This window comes from Pristiophorus japonicus (genome assembly GCF_044704955.1).
Source record: "Pristiophorus japonicus isolate sPriJap1 chromosome 24 unlocalized genomic scaffold, sPriJap1.hap1 SUPER_24_unloc_1, whole genome shotgun sequence".
In the NCBI taxonomy this organism is placed as follows: Eukaryota; Metazoa; Chordata; class Chondrichthyes; family Pristiophoridae; genus Pristiophorus; species Pristiophorus japonicus.
Genome location: NW_027250648.1, coordinates 23,068 through 47,389, shown reverse-complemented (window position 1 = coordinate 47,389; position 24,322 = coordinate 23,068). Strand labels below are relative to the sequence as shown.

Genomic DNA, 24,322 nt, shown 5'->3' with positions numbered 1-24,322 from the left:
CTGTTCAGCCACCTAAGGACTCATTCCAAGAGTGGAAGCAAGTCTTCCTCGATTCTGAGGGACTGCCTATGATGATGATGATACTCTTAGGGCCCCTGTTGACTACTCCCATCAGTGACTTCTTTCCCTTATTATTTCTTATCTCCACCCAAACTGATTCTACATCTTGATCTTCTGAGCCAATATAATTTCTCACTACTGCACTGATCTCATCCTTTATTGATAGAGCTACCCCACCTCCTTTTCCTTTCTGCTTATCCTTCCGAAGTGTCAAATACCCCTGAATATTCAGTTCCCAGCCTTGGTCACCTTGCAACCATGTCTCTGTAATGGCCATCAGATCATACCCATTTATTTCTATTTGTGCCGTCAACTCATCTATCTTGTTACAACTGCTGTGTGCATTCAGGTAAACAGCTTTCGATTTTGTCTTTTTACCATTTTTCCCTGCTTTGACTCTACTTTCTGGTGCACTCTTATGTTTCAGGAGGTGGTCACACCGCAGCGCTTAAAGGCGTGCAGGTAGAGGGGAAGAGTAGTAAATGTGCTAGGCAGGTAGCGCAGGAGTCCCCCCCCCGTTCCCCGTTCCCCGTCCCCCGTTCCCCGTCCCCCCCCCGGTGAGTCCATCTCACTTTCAAAGCGATATTCACTTCTGAGTATCGGTAAGGACGATGGTGCCTCTGGGGAGTGCAGCCAGAGCCAATTCCAAGGCACCAGTGGCTCAGCTACACAGGGGGGAGGATGAAGAATAAAAGAGCCCGAGTGATATGGGATTCTATAGTTGGGGGAACAGACAGGCGTTTCTGCGGCCGTAGACATGACTCCTGAATGGTTTTGTGCCTTCTTGTGTCAAGGATGTCACAGAGCGGGCGCAGGGCATCCTGGGGAGGGGGGACGAGGAGGGTAAACAGCTAGAGGTCATGGTCCATATCGGGACCAGCAGCATAGGTAAAGTGAGGGATGAGGTCCTACAGGAAGAATTCAGGGATCTAGGAAGAAAATTAAAGGGTAGGACCTCAAAGGTAGTAATCTCTGGATTGCTACCAGTGCCACGTGCTGATGAGTACAAGAATAGAAGGATAGAGAGGATGAACACATGGCTGGAACGTTGCTGTAGGAGGGAGGGCTTTAAATTCTTGAGGCACTGGGACCGCATCTGGGGGAGATGGGACCTGTACAAACCGGACGGGTTGCACCTCAGTAGCGCCGGGACCAATATCCTCGCGGGGAGTTTTGTTAGTGCTGTTGGGGAGAGTTTAAACTAGCTTGGCAAGGGGATGGAAACCTGAGAACAAATTCAATAGGGAAGGAAGAAAAGCAGAAGTTGGATAGCAAGAATCCAGAAAGTGAATTTGTAAGGCCGAGGAAACAGGGCTTAGTATGTAGTAAGCAAGGAGGTCTTCCTGTGCTGCATGGTATATACTTTAATGCAAGGAGTATAGCGAAATAAGGCGGATGAGCTAAGAGCACAGGTAGACACTTGGGAGTATGACATTATAGCCATTACAGAAATATGGCTGAAAGAGGGGCAGGTTTGGCAGATCAATATTCCTGGTTACAGGAATTTTTGTTAAGATGGGGGGGGGGTTGCGATATTGATTAAAGAAACTATTACAGCGGTGAGGAGGGATGATATGTTAGAGGGATTGTCAAATGAGGCCATATAGGTCGAATTGAAAAATTAAGAAAGGGGCACTCACACTGCTGGGCGTGTATTATAGACTCCCAAACAGTGGGAGGGAGATTGAGGAGCAAATATGTAGACAAATTGCTGTGCAGTCTAAAAACCATAGGGTAGTAATAGGGGATTTTAACTATCCAAATACTGATTAGGACAAATATAGTGTGAAGGGTATAGAGGGTGCGGAATTCTTGAAATGCATTCAAGAGAACTTTTTTAGTCTGTATGTAGCAAGCCCAACATGAGAGGGGGCGGTCTTGGATTTAGTTTTGGGGAATGAAGCTGGGCAGGTTGAAGGAGTATTAGTGGGGGAGCCAGTGACCATAATTCAATCACATTCAAGTTGGTTATGGATAAGGACAAGGTTAGGCCTGGAATAAAAGTCCCGAATTAGTGAAACGCTAATTTTGCTAAGTGGAGGAGTGATTTGGCCACAGTGGACTGGAAACAGCTACTTGTGGGTAAATCAGTGTCGGAACAGTGGGAGGCATTCAAGGTGGAGATCTGGAGAGCTCAGGCCAAACATGTGCCCTTAAAGAAAAAGGGTGGGCAAAATAATTCTAGAGCCCCCTGGATGTCTAGGGACTTACAGGGGAGGATAAAGAAAAAAAGGAAGCTTATGTCATATACCAACGGATAAATACAGTAGAATCTTTAGAGGAATATAGAAAATTAAGAGGCAAAATTAAAAAGGATACAGTAAACTCTTGTTTACCGGATACGAATGTAATGGAAAACCCGCCGTAACGGAATTTAAAATTTTGCGAGATTCGACAGCTAAACAAAAATGAGCGGATCATTGGCTACATAACAAATACAAGCAGCAGTGAACGTTATTACTTGCTTTAAGCTGTGCAAAACTATACATTGTACTTACCTTCTTACTGAATCATGATTAGCCAGCCAGCACTCCATGGGGCGGATCTTCTGGCCGTTCACGTTCCATTTTCTGTCCCGGAGGAGCAGCAATGACGGTGGTGAGGTCTCCTGGGCGGGCGGTCGGTCTCCAGCGCCCCGCGGGGGTCTCCGGGGCCGGTTTTGCCGCGGCGCTGAGCAGTACCACCCGGAACAGCTGCGCCGGTGTGCAATGCCCCTGGTTGCCACATCAGCCCCCTTTTAAGTCCCGCCTGACCCGTACGCCCTGCAGTGACTGCCTGTAAATACGGGTGGTCCAACCTATACCGACTGAAGAGAGGTAAGTAATGCCGTCCTAAGGTGAATGTGATTGTTTTTTATTTTCTTTTTTTTTTTGCGATTTATGTAAACTTTCCCGATCGGAAAATCTGTTAATACCCGGAGTTGCCGAATCCCCAAATAATCCCGGAAAACGAGAGTTTACTGTATTAGGAATGCTAAGAGAGAGCACGAGAAATTCTTGGCCAGTAAAATTAAGGAAAACCCTAAGATTTTCTACAAATATACTAAGAGTAAGAGGGTAACTAAAGAAAGGGTAGGGCCTATTGGAGACCATGAGGGTAATCTTTGTGTGGAGGTGGAAGATGTTGGTAGGGTTCTTAACGAATACTTGCATCTGTTTTCACAAAGGAAAGGTAATGCAGATACTGCTATCGAGGAGGAGTGTGATATTCTGGATGAAATAAATATAGTGAGAGAGAAAATATTAAGGGGTTTAGCAGCTTTGAAAGTAGATAAGTCCCTAGGCCCGGATGAAATGCATCCAGACCATTGAGCGAAGTAAAGGAGGAAATAGCAGAGGCCTTGACCATCATTTTCCAGTTCTCTTTGGATCTGGACATGGTGCCGGAGGATTGGAGGACTGCTAATGTAGTACCCACGTTTAAGAAGTGGAAAGGGGATAGGCCAAGTAATTACAGGCCTGTCAGCCTAACCTCAGTGGTGAAAGTTATTAGAATAAATCCTGAAAGACAGGATAAATCTGCATTTGGAAATTAGGGACAGTCAGCACTGATTTGTGAAGGGAAGATCATGTTTGACTAACCCGATTGAATTTTTTGAGGGGGTCTGAGGGTAGTCCGTACGATGTAGTGTATATGGACTTTAGCAAGGTCTCTCATGGTAGACTGGTCATGAAGATTAAAGCCCATGGGATACAGGGCAAAGTGGCAAGTTGGAACCAAAATTGGCTTGAAGGTAGGAAGCAAAGGGTAATGATTGATGGATGTTTTTGTGACTGGAAGGATGTTTCCAGTGGGGTTCCGCAGGGCTCAGTACTGGGTCCCTTGCTTTTTATGGTATATATCAATGATTTAGATTTGAACATAGGGAGTATGATTAAGAAGTTTGCAGACAACACTAAAATTGGCTGTGTGGTCGATAATGAAGAGGAAAGTCACGGGCTGCAGGAGGATATCAATCTACTGGTCAGGTGGGCAGAGCAGTGGCAAATGGAATTTAATTCAGAGAATTGTGAGGTGATGCACTTTGGGAGGGCTAATAAGGAAAGTGTATATACATTAAGCGGTAGGCCACTTAATAGTGTAGATGAACAAAAGGACCTTGGAGTGCTTGGCCACAGATCCCTGAAAGTAGCAGGCCACGTGGATAAGGTGGTTAAGAAGGCATACGGAATGCTTGCCTTTATTGGCTGAGGCATAGAATATAAGAGCAGGGAGGTTATGCTTAAATTGAATAATACTAATTGTATAGGCCACAGCTGGAGTACTGCAGGCAGTTCTGGTCGCCGTATTATAGGAAGGATGTGATTGCACGAGAGAGGGTGCAGAGGAGATTTCCTAGGATGCTGCCTGGAATGGAGAATCTTAGTTATGAGGACAGATTAGATAGGCTGGGTTTATTCTCATTGGAATAGAGGAGGTTGAGAGGAGACCTCATCGAGATGTACAAAATATTGAGGGGCCTGGACATAGTGGATAGTAAGGGTCTATTTCCATTAGTGGGGGGGTCTATTACGAGAGGCATAGTTTTAAGGTGGTTGGTGGAAGGTTTAGAGGGGATTTGAGGGGGGGCTTCTTTACGCAGAAGGTTGTGGGGATCTGGAACTTGCTGCCTGGAAGAGTGGTGGATGCAGAAACCCTCACCACTTTTAAAAGATGGTTGGATGGGCACTTAAAGTGCAGTAACCTGCTGGGTTACAGACCTAGAGCTGGTAATTGTGATTAGACTGGATGACCTTTCGTTGTACGGCGCAGTTATAATGGTAAGTACTGCAGGGAATAGAATACGGCCAGGGTGATCTCCTGGGCTAATGTCAATCGCCTGAATGGGTCGGAGAGGAATTTTCCCAGATTTTTTCTCCCTAAGTTGGCCTGGGTTTTTATCTGGTTTTTGCCTCTCCCAGGAGATCACATGGCTCCAGATGGGGTGGAGTGTAGAATGTTACATTATAAGGGGTGTCGCAGTTGTGTGAGGCGGACTGGTTGGGCTGGGTGTTCTTTGCCTTTCCTTCATTGTTCACAGGTTTATATGTAACCTTTAGGGCTGCTGACCTAGGGCTGTGTGGCTGTTTGTTGGCCGGTGCGGACACGATGGGCCAAAATGGCCTCCTTCTGCGCTGTAAATTTTTATGTTTATACGCTCTGTCCCTTCCTGTCACACTCTGGCTATCGCTACCCTGCACTAATGCCTTCTCCTTTCTCTGACTTTTAAAATTTCCCCTCACCAGAAACCTCCCCACTACTATTTAGTGTAAAGTCCTATCTACAGCTTTCCCCAGTACGAGTGCCAGTGCCCCATGAATCGAAACCCATTTCTCCTACACCAGTCTTTGAGCCATGCATTCATCTCTCTGATCTTATTTATCGTATGCCAATCTGCACATGGCTCGGGTAGTAATCCAGAGATTATTAACTTTGTAATTCTGCTTTTTAATTTAGTCCCTAGCTGCTCAGACTCCCTCAGCAGAACTTCTTTCTTTGTCCTACTGATGTCATTAGCATCTAAGTGGACCACGACAACTGGATCTTTCCCCTCCCACTCCACTTTCCTCTCCAGCTCAGAGGAGATGTCCTTAACCCTTGCACTGGGCAGGCAACACAGCCTTCGGAACTCTCACGCTCGGCTGCAGAAAACTGTATCTATCGCCCTAATGATACTGTCCCCTACTACTACATTTCTTTTTACTCCCCCCGATTGAATGGCCGCCTTTACCACGGTGCTGTGGTCAGTTTGCTCATCCTCCCTGCAGTTCCTGCTCTCGTCCACACAGGGAGCTCGAACCTGTTGGACAATTGCTGAGGCTCCTCCAACACTCCATCCTGGATCCCCATACCTGCCTCACTCGTAGTCACATCCTCCTGTCCCTGACCACGGACCAAATTAGAATGATTTAACCCAAGGGGTGTGACTGCCTCCTGGAACACAGCGTCCAGGTAATTCTCCCCATCCCTGATCTATTGCAGTGTCTGCAGCTCGGACTCCAGCTCATCAACTTCGAGCCGATGTTCCTCGAGCTGTAGACACTTACTGCAGGTGTGGTTGCTGTGGATCACACTGGTGTCCACCAGCTCCCACATGCTGCAGCTAGAGCACATCACCTGCCCTGCCATCTCTCTTGTATTTTGTTTTAACAAATTAAATTTTCAAGTTTTAAAATATCAAATTATCTACGTATATTTTTTTTAATCTAAACCAATGCCCAAGTTTAGAAAAAAGAGAGATATTCACCAACTTACCTGCTTTCCTTGTGACGTCGCACTTTGATTTTTTTGCTCTCCACTCACCGGTTCATTGGCACTGCTCCGAGCTAGCTCTTTTATCCCCACTGGTCTCTGACGCTCTGTATCCCTGTTGGTCTCTGACGCTCTGTATCCCTGTTAGTCTCTGACACTCTGTATCCCCGTTAGTCTCTGACACTCTGTATCCCCGTTAGTCTCTGACACTCTGCATTCCCGTTAGTCTCTGACACTCTGTATCCCCGTTAGTCTCTGACACTCTTTATCCCCGTTAGTCTCTGACACTCTGTATCCCCGTTAGTCTCTGACACTCTGTATCCCCGTTAGTCTCTGACACTCTGTATCCCCGTTAGTCTCTGACCCTCTGTATCCCCGTTAGTCTCTGACCCTCTGTATCCCCGTTAGTCTCTGACCCTCTGTATCCCCGTTAGTCTCTGACCCTCTGTATCCCCGTTAGTCTCTGACCCTCTGTATCCCCGTTAGTCTCTGACCCTCTGTATCCCCGTTAGTCTCTGACACTCTGTATCCCCGTTAGTCTCTGACACTCTGTATCCCCGTTAGTCTCTGACACTCTGTATCCCCGTTAGTCTCTGACACTCTGTATCCCCGTTAGTCTCTGACCCTCTGTATCCCCGTTAGTCTCTGACACTCTGTATCCCCGTTAGTCTCTGACACTCTGTATCCCCGTTAGTCTCTGACACTCTGTATCCCCGTTAGTCTCTGACACTCTGTATCCCCGTTAGTCTCTGACCCTCTGTATCCCCGTTAGTCTCTGACCCTCTGTATCCCCGTTAGTCTCTGACACTCTGTATCCCCGTTAGTCTCTGACACTCTGTATCCCCGTTAGTCTCTGACACTCTGTATCCCCGTTAGTCTCTGACATCTGTATACCCGTTAGTCTCTGACACTCTATCCCCGTTAGTCTCTGACCCTCTGTATCCCCGTTAGTCTCTGACACTCTATCCCCGTTAGTCTCTGACCCTCTGTATCCCCGTTAGTCTCTGACACTCTATCCCTGTTAGTCTCTGACCCTCTGTATCCCCGTTAGTCTCTGACACTCTGTATCCCCGTTAGTCTCTGACCCTCTGTATTCCGTTAGTCTCTGACCCTCTGTATCCCCGTTAGTCTCTGACACTCTGTATCCCCGTTAGTCTCTGACACTCTGTATCCCCGTTAGTCTCTGACACTCTGTATCCTCGTTAGTCTCTGACCCTCTGTATCCCCGTTAGTCTCTGACCCTCTGTATCCCCGTTAGTCTCTGACACTCTGTATTCCCGTTAGTCTCTGACCCTCTGTATCCCCGTTAGTCTCTGACCCTCTGTATTCCGTTAGTCTCTGACCCTCTGTATCCCCGTTAGTCTCTGACACTCTGTATCCTCGTTAGTCTCTGACCCTCTATATCCCCGTTAGTCTCTGACACTCTGTATCCCCGTTAGTCTCTGACACTCTGTATCCCCGTTAGTCTCTGACACTCTGTATCCCCGTTAGTCTCTGACACTCTGTATTCCCGTTAGTCTCTGACCCTCTGTATCCCCGTTAGTCTCTGACACTCTGTATCCCCGTTAGTCTCTGACCCTCTGTATCCCCGTTAGTCTCTGACCCTCTGTATCCCGTTAGTCTCTGACACTCTGTATCCCCGTTAGTCTCTGACGCTCTTTATCCCCGTTAGTCTCTGACACTCTTTATCCCCGTTAGTCTCTGACCCTCTGTATTCCCGTTAGTCTCTGACACTCTGTATCCCCGTTAGTCTCTGACGCTCTGTATCCCCGTTAGTCTCTGACGCTCTTTATCTCTGTTAGTGTGAGAGCAGAGTCAACTGGGCTTGAATTCACTGGAGTTCAGAAGAATGAGAGGGGATCTCATAGAAACGTTTAAAATTCTGACGGGTTTAGACAGGTTAGATACAGGAAGAATGTTCCCAATGTTGGGGAAGTCCAGAACCAGGGGTCACAGTCTAAGGATAAGGGGTAAGCCATTTAGGACCGAGATGAGGAGAAACTTCTTCAACCAGAGAGTGGTGAACCTGTGGAATTCTCTACCACAGAAAGTTGTTGAGGCCAATTCACTAAATATATTCAAAAAGGAGTTAGATGTAGTCCTTACTACTAGGGGGATCAAGGGGTATGGCGAGAAAGCAGGAATGGGATACTGAAGTTGCATGTTCAGCCATGAACTCATTGAATGGCGGTGCAGGCTCGAAGGGCCGAATGGCCTACTCCTGCACCTATTTTCTATGTTTCTATGTAATTGCAGGCCACCAATTAACAGCAAGCTGAATGTTGAGCTTTATTGTCAAATGATTGGAGTAGGGCTGAAGCTATCATGCCCTGCTCAGTTTGCTGGATGCTGCATTTAATCCTGGCGTGCAGCCTCCAAGACCTGCATGTGGTGCAGAGGCAGGATATGAGGCTGATCTTCAGACCCCTTGGTTATGAGGATAGGTATGTTGGGTTAATCCTGAACACTACTTCAAGTTAAATCATGGGTACACATGTAAACATTGATCAAAAACAAGTTCAGAACTGATGTCAGGAAGCACTTCTTCACACAGAGTCATCAATAGTCATCAATTCCTGGAATGATCTCCAGATAGGGTAGTGGAGGTTAGAAGTCAGGAAAGTGCTGTGATGGGGAAATTGAGGATTCCCATGGAAGAATGAGATAGATGGGCAGAAAGGCCTCTCTTGTCTGTACTTGGCAAATCCAGTTCCCACTGCTTTCTTACTATTTTATTTTCTCTGACTCTTGCCTTTTAAAGATCTGAGTCATGTCCCATTATTCTTCTTTTCTCCCACAAAAAACTTTCACTCTAGTATCCTTTGTCTGAGACCCCCCGGGCAGGAGACTTCAATGTCTGACCTTGAGGCAGGCTTGTGTCAGTGCCAGGATTCAGTAGAATCACCCACGCTGAGCTGATTGATGACGAGGCCTGTTTCTGATGTGTGGCGATGACTGGAGATCTGTCGAGTCAAACGTTTGGCAGCACATGGGAAGGGTAATGTGCTGTGTGTGTTGGGAGGGAGGGATTGTATCTGCTTTCTGGTCACAAAGGCCACTGTTTGCTATGAATTTTAGTTTGCTGACTTCCTCAGTGTCTGTGACCACCTTTGTGTTTGTGTTTACAGTATAGAGATTGAGCAGAAGCTGCAGGAGATTATGAAACAGACTGGGTATCTGACGATAGGAGGGCAGGTAAGAGACATGCCAGCTACTGCTTGTGCTTCACCTATCTTTTGGGTTCAGATGTGATCAGGCCCTCACTGTGCTCCATCAAACATAACACAGTTAGCTTGTCTACTGTGCTCCATCATACATAACACAGTTAGCTTGTCTACTGTACTCCGTCATACATAACACAGTAAGCTTGTCTACTGTACTCCGTCATACATAACACAGTTAGCTTGTCTACTGTACTCCGTCATACATAACACAGCTTGTCGACTGTGCTCCATCATACATAACACAGTAAGCTTGTCTACTGTACTCCGTCATACATAACACAGTTAGCTTGTCTACTGTGCTCCATCATACATAACACAGCTTGTCGACTGTGCTCCATCATACATAACACAGTTAGCTTGTCTACTGTACTCCGTCATACATAACACAGTTAGCTTGTCAGTACTGTGCTCCGTCATACATAACGCAGTTAGCTTGTCTACTGTACTCCGTCATACATAACACAGTTAGCTTGTCTACTGTACTCCGTCATACATAACACAGTTAGCTTGTCTACTGTACTCCATCATACATAACAGTTAGCTTGTCTACTGTACTCCGTCATACATAACACAGTTAGCTTGTCAGTACTGTACTCCATCATACATAACACAGTTAACTTGTCTACTGTACTCCATCATACATAACAGTTAGCTTGTCTACTGTACTCCATCATACATAACACAGTTAGCTTGTCTACTGTACTCCATCATACATAACAGTTAGCTTGTCTACTGTACTCCATCATACATAACAGTTAGCTTGTCTACTGTGCTCCATCATACATAACAGTTAGCTTGTCTACTGTACTCCATCATACATAACACAGTTAGCTTGTCTACTGTACTCCATCATACATAACACAGTTAACTTGTCTACTGTACTCCATCATACATAACAGTTAGCTTGTCTACTGTACTCCATCATACATAACAGTTAGCTTGTCTACTGTGCTCCATCATACATAACAGTTAGCTTGTCTACTGTGCTCCATCATACATAACAGTTAGCTTGTCTACTGTACTCCATCATACATAACACAGTTAGCTTGTCTACTGTACTCCATCATACATAACACAGTTAACTTGTCTACTGTACTCCATCATACATAACAGTTAGCTTGTCTACTGTACTCCATCATACATAACACAGTTAGCTTGTCTACTGTGCTCCATCATACATAACAGTTAGCTTGTCTACTGTACTCCATCATACATAACACAGTTAGCTTGTCTACTGTGCTCCATCATACATAACAGTTAGCTTGTCTACTGTACTCCATCATACATAACACAGTTAGCTTGTCTACTGTGCTCCATCATACATAAGTTAGCTTGTCTACTGTACTCCATCATACATAACACAGTTAGCTTGTCTACTGTACTCCATCATACATAACACAGTTAACTTGTCTACTGTACTCCATCATACATAACAGTTAGCTTGTCTACTGTACTCCATCATACATAACAGTTAGCTTGTCTACTGTGCTCCATCATACATAACAGTTAGCTTGTCTACTGTACTCCATCATACATAACACAGTTAGCTTGTCAGTACTGTGCTCCATCATACATAACACAGTTAGCTTGTCAGTACTGTACTCCATCATACATAACACAGTTAGCTTGTCTACTGTACTCCATCATACATAACAGTTAGCTTGTCTACTGTGCTCCGTCATACATAACACAGTTAGCTTGTCTACTGTACTCCGTCATACATAACACAGTTAGCTTGTCTACTGTACTCCATCATACATAACACAGTTAGCTTGTCTACTGTACTCCATCATACATAACACAGTTAGCTTGTCAGTACTGTACTCCATCATACATAACAGTTAGCTTGTCTACTGTACTGTGCTCCATCATACATAACACAGTTAGCTTGTCTACTGTACTCCGTCATACATAACACAGTTAGCTTGTCTACTGTACTCCATCATACGTAACAGTTAGCTTGTTTACTGTGCTCCATCATACATAAGTTAGCTTGTCAGTACTGTACTCCATCATACATAACACAGTTAGCTTGTCAGTACTGTACTCCGTCATACATAGCAGTTAGCTTGTCAGTACTGTGCTCCGTCATACATAACACAGTTAGCTTGCCTACTGTACTCCATCATACATAACAGTTAGCTTGTCAGTACTGTACTCCATCATAAATAACAGTTAGCTTGTCTACTGTATTCCATCATACATAACAGTTAGCTTGTCTACTGTGCTCCATCATACATAAGACCGTTAGCTTGTCAGTACTGTACTCCATCATACATAACACAGTTAGCTTGTCAGTACTGTACTCCGTCATACAAAGCAGTTAGCTTGTCAGTACTGTGCTCCGTCATACATAACACAGTTAGCTTGTCTACTGTACTCCATCATACATAACACAGTTAGCTTGTCTACTGTACTCCATCATACATAACACAGTTAGCTTGTCTACTGTGCTCCGTCATACATAACAGTTAGCTTGTCTACTGTACTCCGTCATACATAACACAGTTAGCTTGTCTACTGTACTCCATCATACATAACAGTTTGTCTACTGTACTCCATCATACATAACAGTTAGCTTGTCAATACTGTACTCCGTCATACATAACAGTTAGCTTGTCTACTGTACTCCATCATACATAACACAGTTAGCTTGTCAGTACTGTGCTCCATCATACATAAGTTAGCTTGTCTACTGTACTCCATCATACATAAGTTAGCTTGTCTACTGTACTCCATCATACATAACAGTTAGCTTGTCTACTGTACTCCGTCATACATAACAGTTAGCTTGTCTACTGTACTCCGTCATACATAACACAATTAGCTTGTCTACTGTACTCCATCATACATAACACAGTTAGCTTGTCTACTGTACTCCATCATACATAACACAGTTAGCTTGTCTACTGTACTGTGCTCCATCATACATAACACAGTTAGCTTGTCTACTGTGCTCCATCATACATAAGTTAGCTTGTCAGTGCTGTACTCCGTCATACAAAGCAGTTAGCTTGTCAGTACTGTGCTCCGTCATACATAACACAGTTAGCTTGTCTACTGTACTCCATCATACATAACAGTTAGTTTGTCTACTGTACTCCATCATACATAACAGTTAGCTTGTCAATACTGTACTCCGTCATACATAACAGTTAGCTTGTCTACTGTACTCCATCATACATAACACAGTTAGCTTGTCAGTACTGTGCTCCGTCATACATAAGTTAGCTTGTCTACTGTGCTCCGTCATACATAACAGTTAGCTTGTCTACTGTACTCCGTCATACATAACAGTTAGCTTGTCTACTGTACTCCATCATACATAACAGTTTGTCTACTGTACTCCATCATACATAACAGTTAGCTTGTCAATACTGTACTCCGTCATACATAACAGTTAGCTTGTCTACTGTACTCCATCATACATAACACAGTTAGCTTGTCAGTACTGTGCTCCATCATACATAAGTTAGCTTGTCTACTGTACTCCATCATACATAAGTTAGCTTGTCTACTGTACTCCATCATACATAACAGTTAGCTTGTCTACTGTACTCCGTCATACATAACAGTTAGCTTGTCTACTGTACTCCGTCATACATAACACAATTAGCTTGTCTACTGTACTCCATCATACATAACACAGTTAGCTTGTCTACTGTACTCCATCATACATAACACAGTTAGCTTGTCTACTGTACTGTGCTCCATCATACATAACACAGTTAGCTTGTCTACTGTGCTCCATCATACATAAGTTAGCTTGTCAGTGCTGTACTCCGTCATACAAAGCAGTTAGCTTGTCAGTACTGTGCTCCGTCATACATAACACAGTTAGCTTGTCTACTGTACTCCATCATACATAACAGTTAGTTTGTCTACTGTACTCCATCATACATAACAGTTAGCTTGTCAATACTGTACTCCGTCATACATAACAGTTAGCTTGTCTACTGTACTCCATCATACATAACACAGTTAGCTTGTCAGTACTGTGCTCCGTCATACATAAGTTAGCTTGTCTACTGTACTCCATCATACATAAGTTAGCTTGTCTACTGTACTCCATCATACATAAGTTAGCTTGTCTACTGTACTCCGTCATACATAACAGTTAGCTTGTCTACTGTACTCCGTCATACATAACACAATTAGCTTGTCTACTGTACTCCATCATACATAACACAGTTAGCTTGTCTACTGTACTCCATCATACATAACAGTTAGCTTGTCTACTGTACTGTGCTCCATCATACATAACACAGTTAGCTTGTCTACTGTACTCCGTCATACATAACAGTTAGCTTGTCTACTGTAATCCATCATACATAACAGTTAGCTTGTCTACTGTGCTCCATCATACATAAGTTAGCTTGTCAGTACTGTACTCCGTCATACAAAGCAGTTAGCTTGTCAGTACTGTGCTCCGTCATACATAACACAGTTAGCTTGCCTACTGTACTCCATCATACATAACAGTTAGCTTGTCTACTGTACTCCATCATACATAATACAGTTAGTTTGTCTACTGTACTCCATCATACATAAGTTAGCTTGTCAGTACTGTACTCCGTCATACATAACACAGTTAGCTTGTCTACTGTACTCCATCATACATAACAGTTAGCTTGTCTACTGTACTCCATCATACATAAGTTAGCTTGTCTACTGTGCTCCATCATACATAAGGTATCTAAGGGTTAAGTCATGGCAGGACAGCTCGGTCACGTGATATGCTCCTCCTGTACCATGTGGGAACACGGGGACAACACCAGTGTCCCTGACGACTACATGTGCGGGAAGTGTGTCCATCTCCGGCTACTGACGGTCCGCGTTGCGGAGTTGGAGCTGAAGGTGGATTCACTCTGGAGCATCCACGATGCTGAGAATGACGTGAGTATCACGTGTAGCGAGTTGGTCTTACTGCAGGAGAAGGGTCCACAGCCAGCGAGGGAATGGAAGACCAGCAGGAAGAGTAGTGCAAGGAAGGTAGTGCAGGGGTCCCCTGTGGTCATCCCCCTGCAAAACAGATACACCGCTTTGAGTACTATTGAGGGGGATGACTCATCAGGGGAGGGCAGCAGCAGCCAAGTTCATGGCACCGTGGCTGGCTCTGTTGCACAGGAGGGCAGGAAAAAGAGTGGAAGAGCGATAGTGATAGGGGATTCAATTGTAAGGGGAATAGATAGGCGTTTCTGCGGCCGCAACCGAGACTCCAGGATGGTATGTTGCCTCCCTGGTGCAAGGGTCAAGGATGTCTCGGAGCGGGTGGAGGACATTCTAAAAAGGGAGGGAGAACAGCCAGTTGTCGTGGTGCACGTTGGTACCAATGACATAGGTAAAAAAAGGGATGAGTTCCTACGAAATGAATTTAAGGAGCTAGGAGCTAAATTAAAAAGTAGGACCTCAAAAGTAGTAATCTCGGGATTGCTACCAGTGCCACGTGCTAGTCAGAGTAGGAATCGCAGGATAGCTCAGATGAATACGTGGCTTGAGCAATGGTGCAGCAGGGAGGGATTCAAATTCCTGGGGCATTGGAACCGGTTCTGGGGGAGGTGGGACCAGTACAATCCGGACGGTCTGCACCTGGGCAGAATCGGAACCAATGTCCTCGGGGGAGTGTTTGCTAGTGCTGTTGGGGAGGAGTTAAACTAATATGGCAGGGGGATGGGAACCAATGCAGGGAGATAGAGGGAAACAAAAAGGAGGCAAAAACAAAAGACAGAAAGGAGATGAGGAAAAGTGGAGGGCAGAGAAACCCAAGGCAAAGAACAAAAAGGGCCATTGTACAGCAAAATTCTAAAAGGACAGAGGGTGTTAAAAAAACAAGCCTAAAGGCTTTGTGTCTTAATGCAAGGAGTATCCGCAATAAGGTGGATGAATTAACTGTGCAAATAGATGTTAACAAATATGATGTGATTGGGATTACGGAGACGTGGCTCCAGGATGAGCAGGGCTGGGAACTCAACATCCAGGGGTATTCAACATTCAGGAAGGATAGAATAAAAGGAAAAGGAGGTGGGGTAGCATTGCTGGTTAAGGAGGAGATTAAGGCAATAGTTAGGAAGGACATTAGCTTGGATGATGTGGAATCTATATGGGTAGAGCTGCAGAACACCAAAGGGCAAAAAACGTTAGTGGGAGTTGTGTACAGACCTCCAAACAGTAGTAGTGATGTTGGGGAGGGCATCAAACAGGAAATTAGGGGTGTGTGCAATAAAGGTGCAGCAGTTATAATGGGTGACTTTAATATGCACATAGATTGGGCTAACCAAACTGGAAGCAATACGGTGGAGGAGGATTTTCTGGAGTGCATAAGGGATGGTTTTTTAGACCAATATGTCGAGGAACCAACTAGGGGGGAGGCCATCTTAGACTGGGTGTTATGTAATGAGAAAGGATTAATTAGCAATCTCGTTGTGCGAGGCCCCTTGGGGAAGAGTGACCATAATATGGTGGAATTCTGCATTAGGATGGAGAATGAAACAGTTAATTCAGAGACCATGGTCCAGAACTTAAAGAAGGCTAACTTTGAAGGTATGAGGCGTGAATTGGCTGAGATGGATTGGCGAATGATACTTAAGGGGTTGACTGTGGATGGGCAATGGCAGACATTTAGAGACCGCATGGATGAACTACAACAATTGTACATTCCTGTCTGGCATAGAAATAAAAAAGGGAAGGTGGCTCAACCGTGGCTATCAAGGGAAATCAGGGATAGTATTAAAGCCAAGGAAGTGGCATACAAATTGGCCAGAAATAGCAGCAAACCTGGGGACTGGGAGAAATTTAGAACTCAGCAGAGGAGGACAAAGGGTTTGATTAGGGCAGGGAAAATGGAGTATGAGAAGAAGCTTGCAGGGAACATTAAGACGGATTGCAAAAGTTTCTATAGATATGTAAAGAGAAAAAGGTTAGTAAAGACAAATGTAGGTCCCCTGCAGTCAGAATCAGGGGAAGTCATAACGGGGAACAAAGAAATGGCGGACCAATTGAACAAGTACTTTGGTTCGGTATTCACGAAGGAGGACACTAACAACCTTCCGGTTATAAAAGGGGTCGGGGGGTCTAGTAAGGAGGAGGAACTGAGGGAAATCCTTATTAGCCGGGAAATTGTGTTGGGGAAATTGATGGGATTGAAGGCCGATAAATCCCCAGGGCCTGATGGACTGCATCCCAGAGTACTTAAGGAGGTGGCCTTGGAAATAGTGGATGCGTTGACAGTCATTTTCCAACATTCCATTGACTCTGGATCAGTTCCTATGGAGTGGAGGGTAGCCAATGTAACCCCACTTTTTAAAAAAGGAGGGAGAGAGAAAACAGGGAATTATAGACCGGTCAGCCTGACATCGGTAGTGGGTAAAATGATGGAATCAATTATTAAGGATGTCATAGCAGTGCATTTGGAAAGAGGTGACATGATAGGTCCAAGTCAGCATGGATTTGTGAAAGGGAAATCATGCTTGACAAATCTTCTGGAATTTTTTGAGGATGTTTCCAGTAGAGTGGATAAGGGAGAACCAGTTGATGTGGTATATTTGGACTTTCAGAAGGCGTTCGACAAGGTCCCACACAAGAGATTGATGTGCAAAGTTAGAGCACATGGGATTGGGGGTAGTGTACTGACATGGATTGAGAACTGGTTGTCAGACAGGAAGCAAAGAGTAGGAGTAAATGGGTACTTTTCAGAATGGCAGGCAGTGACTAGTGGGGTACCGCAAGGTTCTGTGCTGGGGCCCCAGCTGTTTACACTGTACATTAATGATTTAGATGAGGGGATTAAATGTAGTATCTCCAAATTTGCGGATGACACTAAGTGGGTGGCAGTGTGAGCTGCGAGGAGGATGCTGTGAGGCTGCAGAGCGACTTGGATAGGTTAGGTGAGTGGGCAAATGCATGGCAGATGAAGTATAATGTGGATAAATGTGAGGTTATCCACTTTGGTGGTAAAAACAGAGAGACAGACTATTATCTGAATGGTGACAGATTAGGAAAAGGGGAGGTGCAAAGAGACCTGGGTGTCATGGTACATCAGTCATTGAAGGTTGGCATGCAGGTGCAGCAGGCGGTTAAGAAAGCAAATGGCATGTTGGCCTTCATAGCAAGGGGATTTGAGTACAGGGGCAGGGAGGTGTTGCTACAGTTGTACAGGGCATTGGTGAGGCCACACCTGGAGTATTGTGTACAGTTTTGGTCTCCTAACCTGAGGAAGGACATTCTTGCTATTGAGGGAGTGCAGCGAAGGTTCACCAGACTGATTCCCGGGATGGCGGGACTGACCTATCAAGAAAGACTGGATCAACTGGGCTTGTATTCACTGGAGTTCAGAAGAATGAGAGGGGACCTCATAGAAACATATAAAATTCTGACGGGGTTAGACAGGTTAGATGCAGGAAGAATGTTCCCAATGTTGGGGAAGTCCAGAACCAGGGGTCACAGTCTAAGGATAAGGGGTAAGCCATTTAGGACCGAGATGCGGAGGAACTTCTTCACCCAGAGAGTGGTGAACCTGTGGAATTCTCTACCACAGAAAGTTGTTGAGGCCAATTCACTAAATATATTCAAAAAGGAGTTAGATGAGGTCCTTACTGCTAGGGGGATCAAGGGGTATGGCGAGAAAGCAGGAATGGGGTACTGAAGTTGAATGTTCAGCCATGAACTCATTGAATGGCGGTGCAGGCTAGAAGGGCCGAATGGCCTACTCCTGCACCTATTTTCTATGTTTCTATGTTTCTATAACAGTTAGCTTGTCAGTACTGTGCTCCGTCATACATGGGACAGTTAGCTTGTCAGTACTGTGCTCCGTCATACATAACACAGTTAGCTTGTCAGTACTGTACTCCATCATACATAACAGTTATCTTGTCAGTACTGTGCTCCGTCATACATAACAGTTAGCTTGTCAGTACTGTACACCCTCATACATAACACAGTTAGCTTGTCAGTACTGTACTCCATCATACATAACACAGTTAGCTTGTCTACTGTACTCCATCATACATAACAGTTAGCTTGTCTACTGTACTCCATCATACATAACACAGTTAGCTTGTCAGTACTGTGCTCCGCCATACATAACACAGCTTGTCAGTACTGTACTCCATCATACATAACACAGTTAGCTTGTCAGTACTGTACTCCATCATACATAACACAGTTAGCTTGTCTACTGTACTCCATCATACATAACACAGTTAGCTTGTCAGTACTGTGCTCCGTCATACATAACACAGTTAGCTTGTCTACTGTACTCCATCATACATAACACAGTTAGCTTGTCAGTACTGTGCTCCATCATACATAACACAGTTAGCTTGTCAGTACTGTGTCCCGTCATACATAACACAGTTAGCTTGTCAGTACTGTGCTCCGTCATACATGGGACAGTTAGCTTGTCAGTACTGTGCTCCGTCATACATAACACAGTTAGCTTGTCAGTACTGTGCTCCATCATACATGGGACAGTTAGCTTGTCAGTACTGTGCTCCGTCATACATAACACAGTTAGCTTGTCAGTACTGTGTCCCGTCATACATAACACAGTTAGCTTGTCAGTACTGTGCTCCGTCATACATGGGACAGTTAGCTTGTCAGTACTGTGCTCCGTCATACATAACACAGTTAGCTTGTCAGTACTGTGCTCCGTCATACATGGGACAGTTAGCTTGTCAGTACTGTGCTCCGTCATACATGGGACAGTTAACTTGTCAGTACTGTGCTCCGTCATACATAACACAGTTAGCTTGTCAGTACTGTGCTCCGTCATACATAACACAGTTAGCTTGTCAGTACTGTACTCCGTCATAATAGTTAGCTTGTCAGTACTGTGCTCCGTCATACATAACAGTTAGATTGTCTACTGTACTCCATCATACATAACACAGTTAGCTTGTTCGTACTCCATTCTAATAAACTGCTACAGCCCCACATTTTCTCTTTTACCACAACTACACTATGTGGAGAGAGCTTCAGGAGCATAGCAGCAGGGGTAGGCTATTCAGCCCCTCAAATATGTTCCACCATTCAGTTAGATCACGGCTGATCTGTACCTGAACTCCATCTACCCGCCTTAGTTCCGTATTCCTTAGCATTCTTGCCGAACAAAAATCTTACCAATCTCAGTCTTGAAATTTTCTGACCCCCAGCCTCAACAGCTTTTTGGAGGGCGAGTTCCAGAGTTCCACAAAGCTTTGTGTGAAGAAGTGTTTATTGACATCACCCTTGAACAGCCCAGCTCTCATTTTAAGATTGTGCCCCCTTATTCTGGATTCCCCCACCAGAGGAAATAGTTTCTCTGTCTACCCTATCAAATCCTTTGATCATCTTAAACACCTAAATTAGATCCCCCGCAATCTTCTATACTCGAGGGAATACAAGCCTGCTCTATCCAACCTGTAAATATAATCTAACCCTTCTAGCCCCGGTATCCTTCCCGTGAATCTGCACTGCTCCCTCCGAGGCCGATATACCCTCCCTGAGGGGCGGGGCCCAGAACTGAACACAATACTCCAGAGCTCTGTACATAATCCAGACTCGCATCCTGTCCCAAATCCCGTGCTCTCCCTGTGCCCAGAACTGAACACAGTGCTCCAGAGCTCTGTAACTTCCACTCTCTGTATTCCACCTTCTTGAGATAAAGGACAACAATCCATTAGCCTGTTTAATTATTTTCTGGACCTTGGATCCCTAAATATCTCTGCTCATCCACAGTTCCTAGCTTATCGCCATTTCCAACGTTCTCTGATCTGTCTTTCTTCGCTCCAAAGTGGATGACCTCACACTTTCCCACATTGAACTCCATCTGCCACAGTTTTGCCCACTCACTTAATCTAGCAATGGGCCTTTGCATCTTTCTGCTGCTAGCTACACTATTTACTGAGCCGCCTAACTTGGTGTCATCGGCAGACTTGGATGTACAGCTCCCCCTATTCCTTCATCATTTCTAAATACAGTGAAAAGCTGAGGCTCCAGAGCAGATCCCTGCAGGACACCACCTGCCAATTTGGATACCTGCCCATTATCCCTAATCTCTGTCTTCCACCTCCGAACCAATTCCCTGACCAAGCCAGTCGGTTGCCTCCTGTTCCATGCGCACTCATTTTTGTTACCAGTCTCTTGTGTGGAACCTTCTCAAATGCCTTTTGAAGATCCATATAAATAACATCCATAGACACTCCATTATCTCCCACGTTAGTTACCTCCTCAAAAAATCCAACTAAGCTGGTTAGACATGACTTGCTCTTTACAAACCCACGCTGGCTCTCTGATCAACTCATTTGTCCAAGTGCTCAGTCGCTCTGTCCCTAGTGACAGATTTCAGTAACTTCCCCACAACACACTAATGGGCCTATAATTTCCTGGTTTATCTTTCCCACCCTTAAGTAATGGAGTGACATTGGCAATTTTACAACCCATGGGACAGTTCCTGAATGGAGAGAGTTTTGGAAGATCCTGACTAACACATCAACACTTTCCTCAGCTATTTCTTTTCATTCCCTGGGGTGGGCCATCTGATCCTGGAGATTTGTCTACCTTCAGTCTCATTACTTTCTACATTACCTTTTTTAATGGAATCTAGGAGCTTCCTTCCGTTGATTTATTTTGAGTTTTTCTCATATCTCTGGTACTTTATCCTCTTCCTGTCCTGTGAAGACCGAAGCAAAGTAGCTACTTAGTAAGTCTGCCATTTCCTGACTTGCAATTCCAATATCACCTGAGCCTGTCACTACACTTAGCCATCTTCTTTCTCTTAATATATTTGTAAAAACCTTTAGCGTCAGTTTCTCCATACACGCTGATGACACCCAGCTCTCCCTCACCACCACTTCTCTCGACGACTCCTTGGTCTCTAAATTGTCAGACAGCTTGTCTGACATCCAGTTCTGGATGAGCAAAAATGTTCTCCAATTAAATACTGGGGTGACTGAAGATCACCACAAACTGCGTTCCCTAACCCTGACTCCATCCCTCTCCCCAACATCTGTCTGAGGCTGAACCATACTGTTCGCAACCTTGGTGACATATTTACCCTGAAATGAGCTTCCGACCATATATGTGCAGCATAACTAAGACCGCCTATTTCTACCTCCATAGGATTGCCTCGATTTCAAAATTCTCATCCTTATTTTCAAATCCCTCCATGACCTCGCCCCCTCCCTATCTCTATTCTCCTCCAGCCCCACAACCCCCCGAGATGTCTGCTCTCCTCTAATTCTGCCCTCCTGAGCATCACTGGTTATAATCACTCAACCATTGGTGGCCGTGCCTTCTGTTGCCTGGGCCCTAAGCTCTGGAACTCCCTCCCTAAACCTCTCTGCCTCTCTACCTCTCTTTCCTTCTTTAAGATGCTTCTTAAAACCGACCTCTTTGACCAAGCACTGCCCTAACTTTTCCTTATGTGGCTCGATGTCAAATTTGTTGTCTTATAATACTCCTGTGAAGCGCCTTGGGACGTTTTTCTACACTAAGGCCGCTATATAATTACAAGTTGTTCTCCTTGATATCTCTCGCAAGCTTTGTCTCATACTCTATGTTTGCTAACTACTTTGTATCCCTTTGCTGTCCTTTCTATCTCTCCCAGTCCGCGGAATCTCTTCTGTTCTTTGTTTAAGCCTTTGCAGCTTTATACTATCTCTCACTGCCCTTGTTCACCAGCATTGTTTAATTGCACACAAAGAGCTCTTGCCCTTTAGAGGTATGTACAGGTCTTGTATTGTACCAAATACTTTGATCACCTCTAAAGTGGTTTCCCTCAGGTGTTTTCGACAATAGTTCTAGACCTGGGAGTGAGTACTGTACCGGCCAGATGAATGAGTCACAGACGAATACCTTGGTCCAAGTACTGGCAATGCTTTTATTAAAGTTAAAACACACCAGTTCACCCAGTAAAAGCACACACACACCCTGGTGTGTAAAACAAACAAATGCAGTGCAATATACAGCCTCTACCGCAAAGTACCCCAACGTCTAAAACACCTCCCCTGTAAACCTCTAAGAATTTGGTTGGGAGAACGCACGATACCCCCTCACACCGTGGCTGTGATCTTAAAAGAAGTGTGCGCAAAAATGCTCACCGATTTCACTGGCTTACTCGCTGCTTCTTCCGATGAAAAGGTGTCTTTTCTGGTTTCTTCTCTCCGTCTCAATATGGAGGGTTGGATTCTTGTCGGGGCGAGGCAAGAGAGAGAGAGAGAGCTGTGTCCACATGGCATGCTTTTATATCCCAAGTTCGTTTGCCTTTTCAGGCCGAGTAGAGTTTGTTTCGAGGCTTCCTGTGGGTGTGTCTTCTGCTTTTACCCAATAAAGTTCCTGTGTTTGAGTCCAGTGATGGGTTTTCGCTTCCAGGCAGTCTGGGCTTAATGGCTTTCTATTGTCCTGGTAACTGATCCAGGTAATCACTGATTGACGAGGTCACCTTGCCTAACAATGGATTCCATTAGCCCACCTCCTGCCTTATGTTGGCCATTGTCATTCCAGACTCCCTGCCCATCATTCTAAGTCCAACATGGAGCCACACCCTCCCACAAACAGCTTCCAGCTTTCTTTCTATGGTGAGAAAAATATTAAATACAATGTCCAATAAATCCTTGGAGTTTCCATGCTTCCAGTCCTTAACACCTTCCACTGTTCATCTGTAATTTTACCCGTTAACAGTCTACTGTCATCAATTCCTGCCTCATCCCTCCAAATTCAGCCTTACCTAAATTTAAGTCCTTGGTTCGTGACTCGTCCGTCTCCCTCTCCAACCTAATGTCGAATTCTATCATGTTATGGTCGCTGGTAGCTGGTCCCCTTCCCAGAAAACTGACTCAAACACTTAAGAAATTCGCTGCCGTTGGGACTCGAGCTGTTCTGGAGGTGAAAATTGAAGTCTCCCATTATAACCACTCTGCGTTTGCAACACGCTTCTCTGGTCTCCGTCTTTATGCATCCCACTACTTTATCGCTGCTCTCGGGATGTCCGTCGACAACTCCCACCGAAGTCTTGCATCCTTTCTATTCCTCGATTCTACCCATAGCGTTCCTACTGCCCGCTCACCCTTACTGATATCGCCCCTTTCTAATGGTGTAATAGTGCCCTGATTAATATTGCTACACCTTTTCCAATTCCCCTGTCCTTTCTATAGACTTTAAACCGGGAATATTTCTCTCTCTGTCATGTCCAGCTTGTAGCCAGGTATCTGATGGTCACGACCTCATACTCCTTAAACTGAACATACACTTTGAATGTTCTTGTGTTATACTCTCGCTCCGTGCAGTAGTGTTCAGAACTCTGAGTGGGGCAACTGCACTACAGCCTTGATATTTTAACACATGTTTTATCTCCTTGTTATTTATCATTTCTGTTGTACTTTGATCAGTTATTTTATTATTTTCTATATATTTTCTGAACCTGAAGTATTTATATACATGTAACACTTTGTATGATCTGGACATCGCTCGCATCCCTTTTTTAATTTTCAGGCTATTCTTATTTTTATTTCTTCCTGCCTTTTATTGGTTTCAAATCCTTTTTACAGCCATATTGATCCTTTCAACTCGTATCCTGGTCCCAGCCCGAATCCAGGGGTCCCAGTGGCACAGCTCCTTCCCGCCCCAGTACTGGTGCCCGTGCCCCTCTTTCCCACACTAGTCCTTCAGCCACTTCCTGATCTGTTTGTGTCTCTATGCCAATTTTCAAGTGGCTCGGGTAATAATCCCGAGATTATTATACTCACCCCAAGATTGTTTGGTCCTGCCTTTTAGCTTGGCTCCTAGCTCCAGCTCGACCTCCTCCCTGTTTTTTCCAAGATGGTTTATCCCGG

General features: G+C 44.9%; 1 protein-coding gene across 1 annotated transcript in view; it reads left to right on the top strand.

Annotated features, from left to right (window-relative positions):
• The window catches only part of map2k7 (mitogen-activated protein kinase kinase 7), a gene marked incomplete at its 3' end in the record, with an annotated part of 120,472 nt that overhangs the window by 75,312 nt on the left and 20,838 nt on the right, over nucleotides 1–24,322 (top strand). Inside the window, exon 4 of the mRNA XM_070869829.1 lies at nucleotides 9,420–9,486. Coding sequence (XP_070725930.1) covers nucleotides 9,420–9,486 — 67 coding nt within the window. The remainder of the gene's footprint in view (nucleotides 1–9,419; nucleotides 9,487–24,322) is intronic.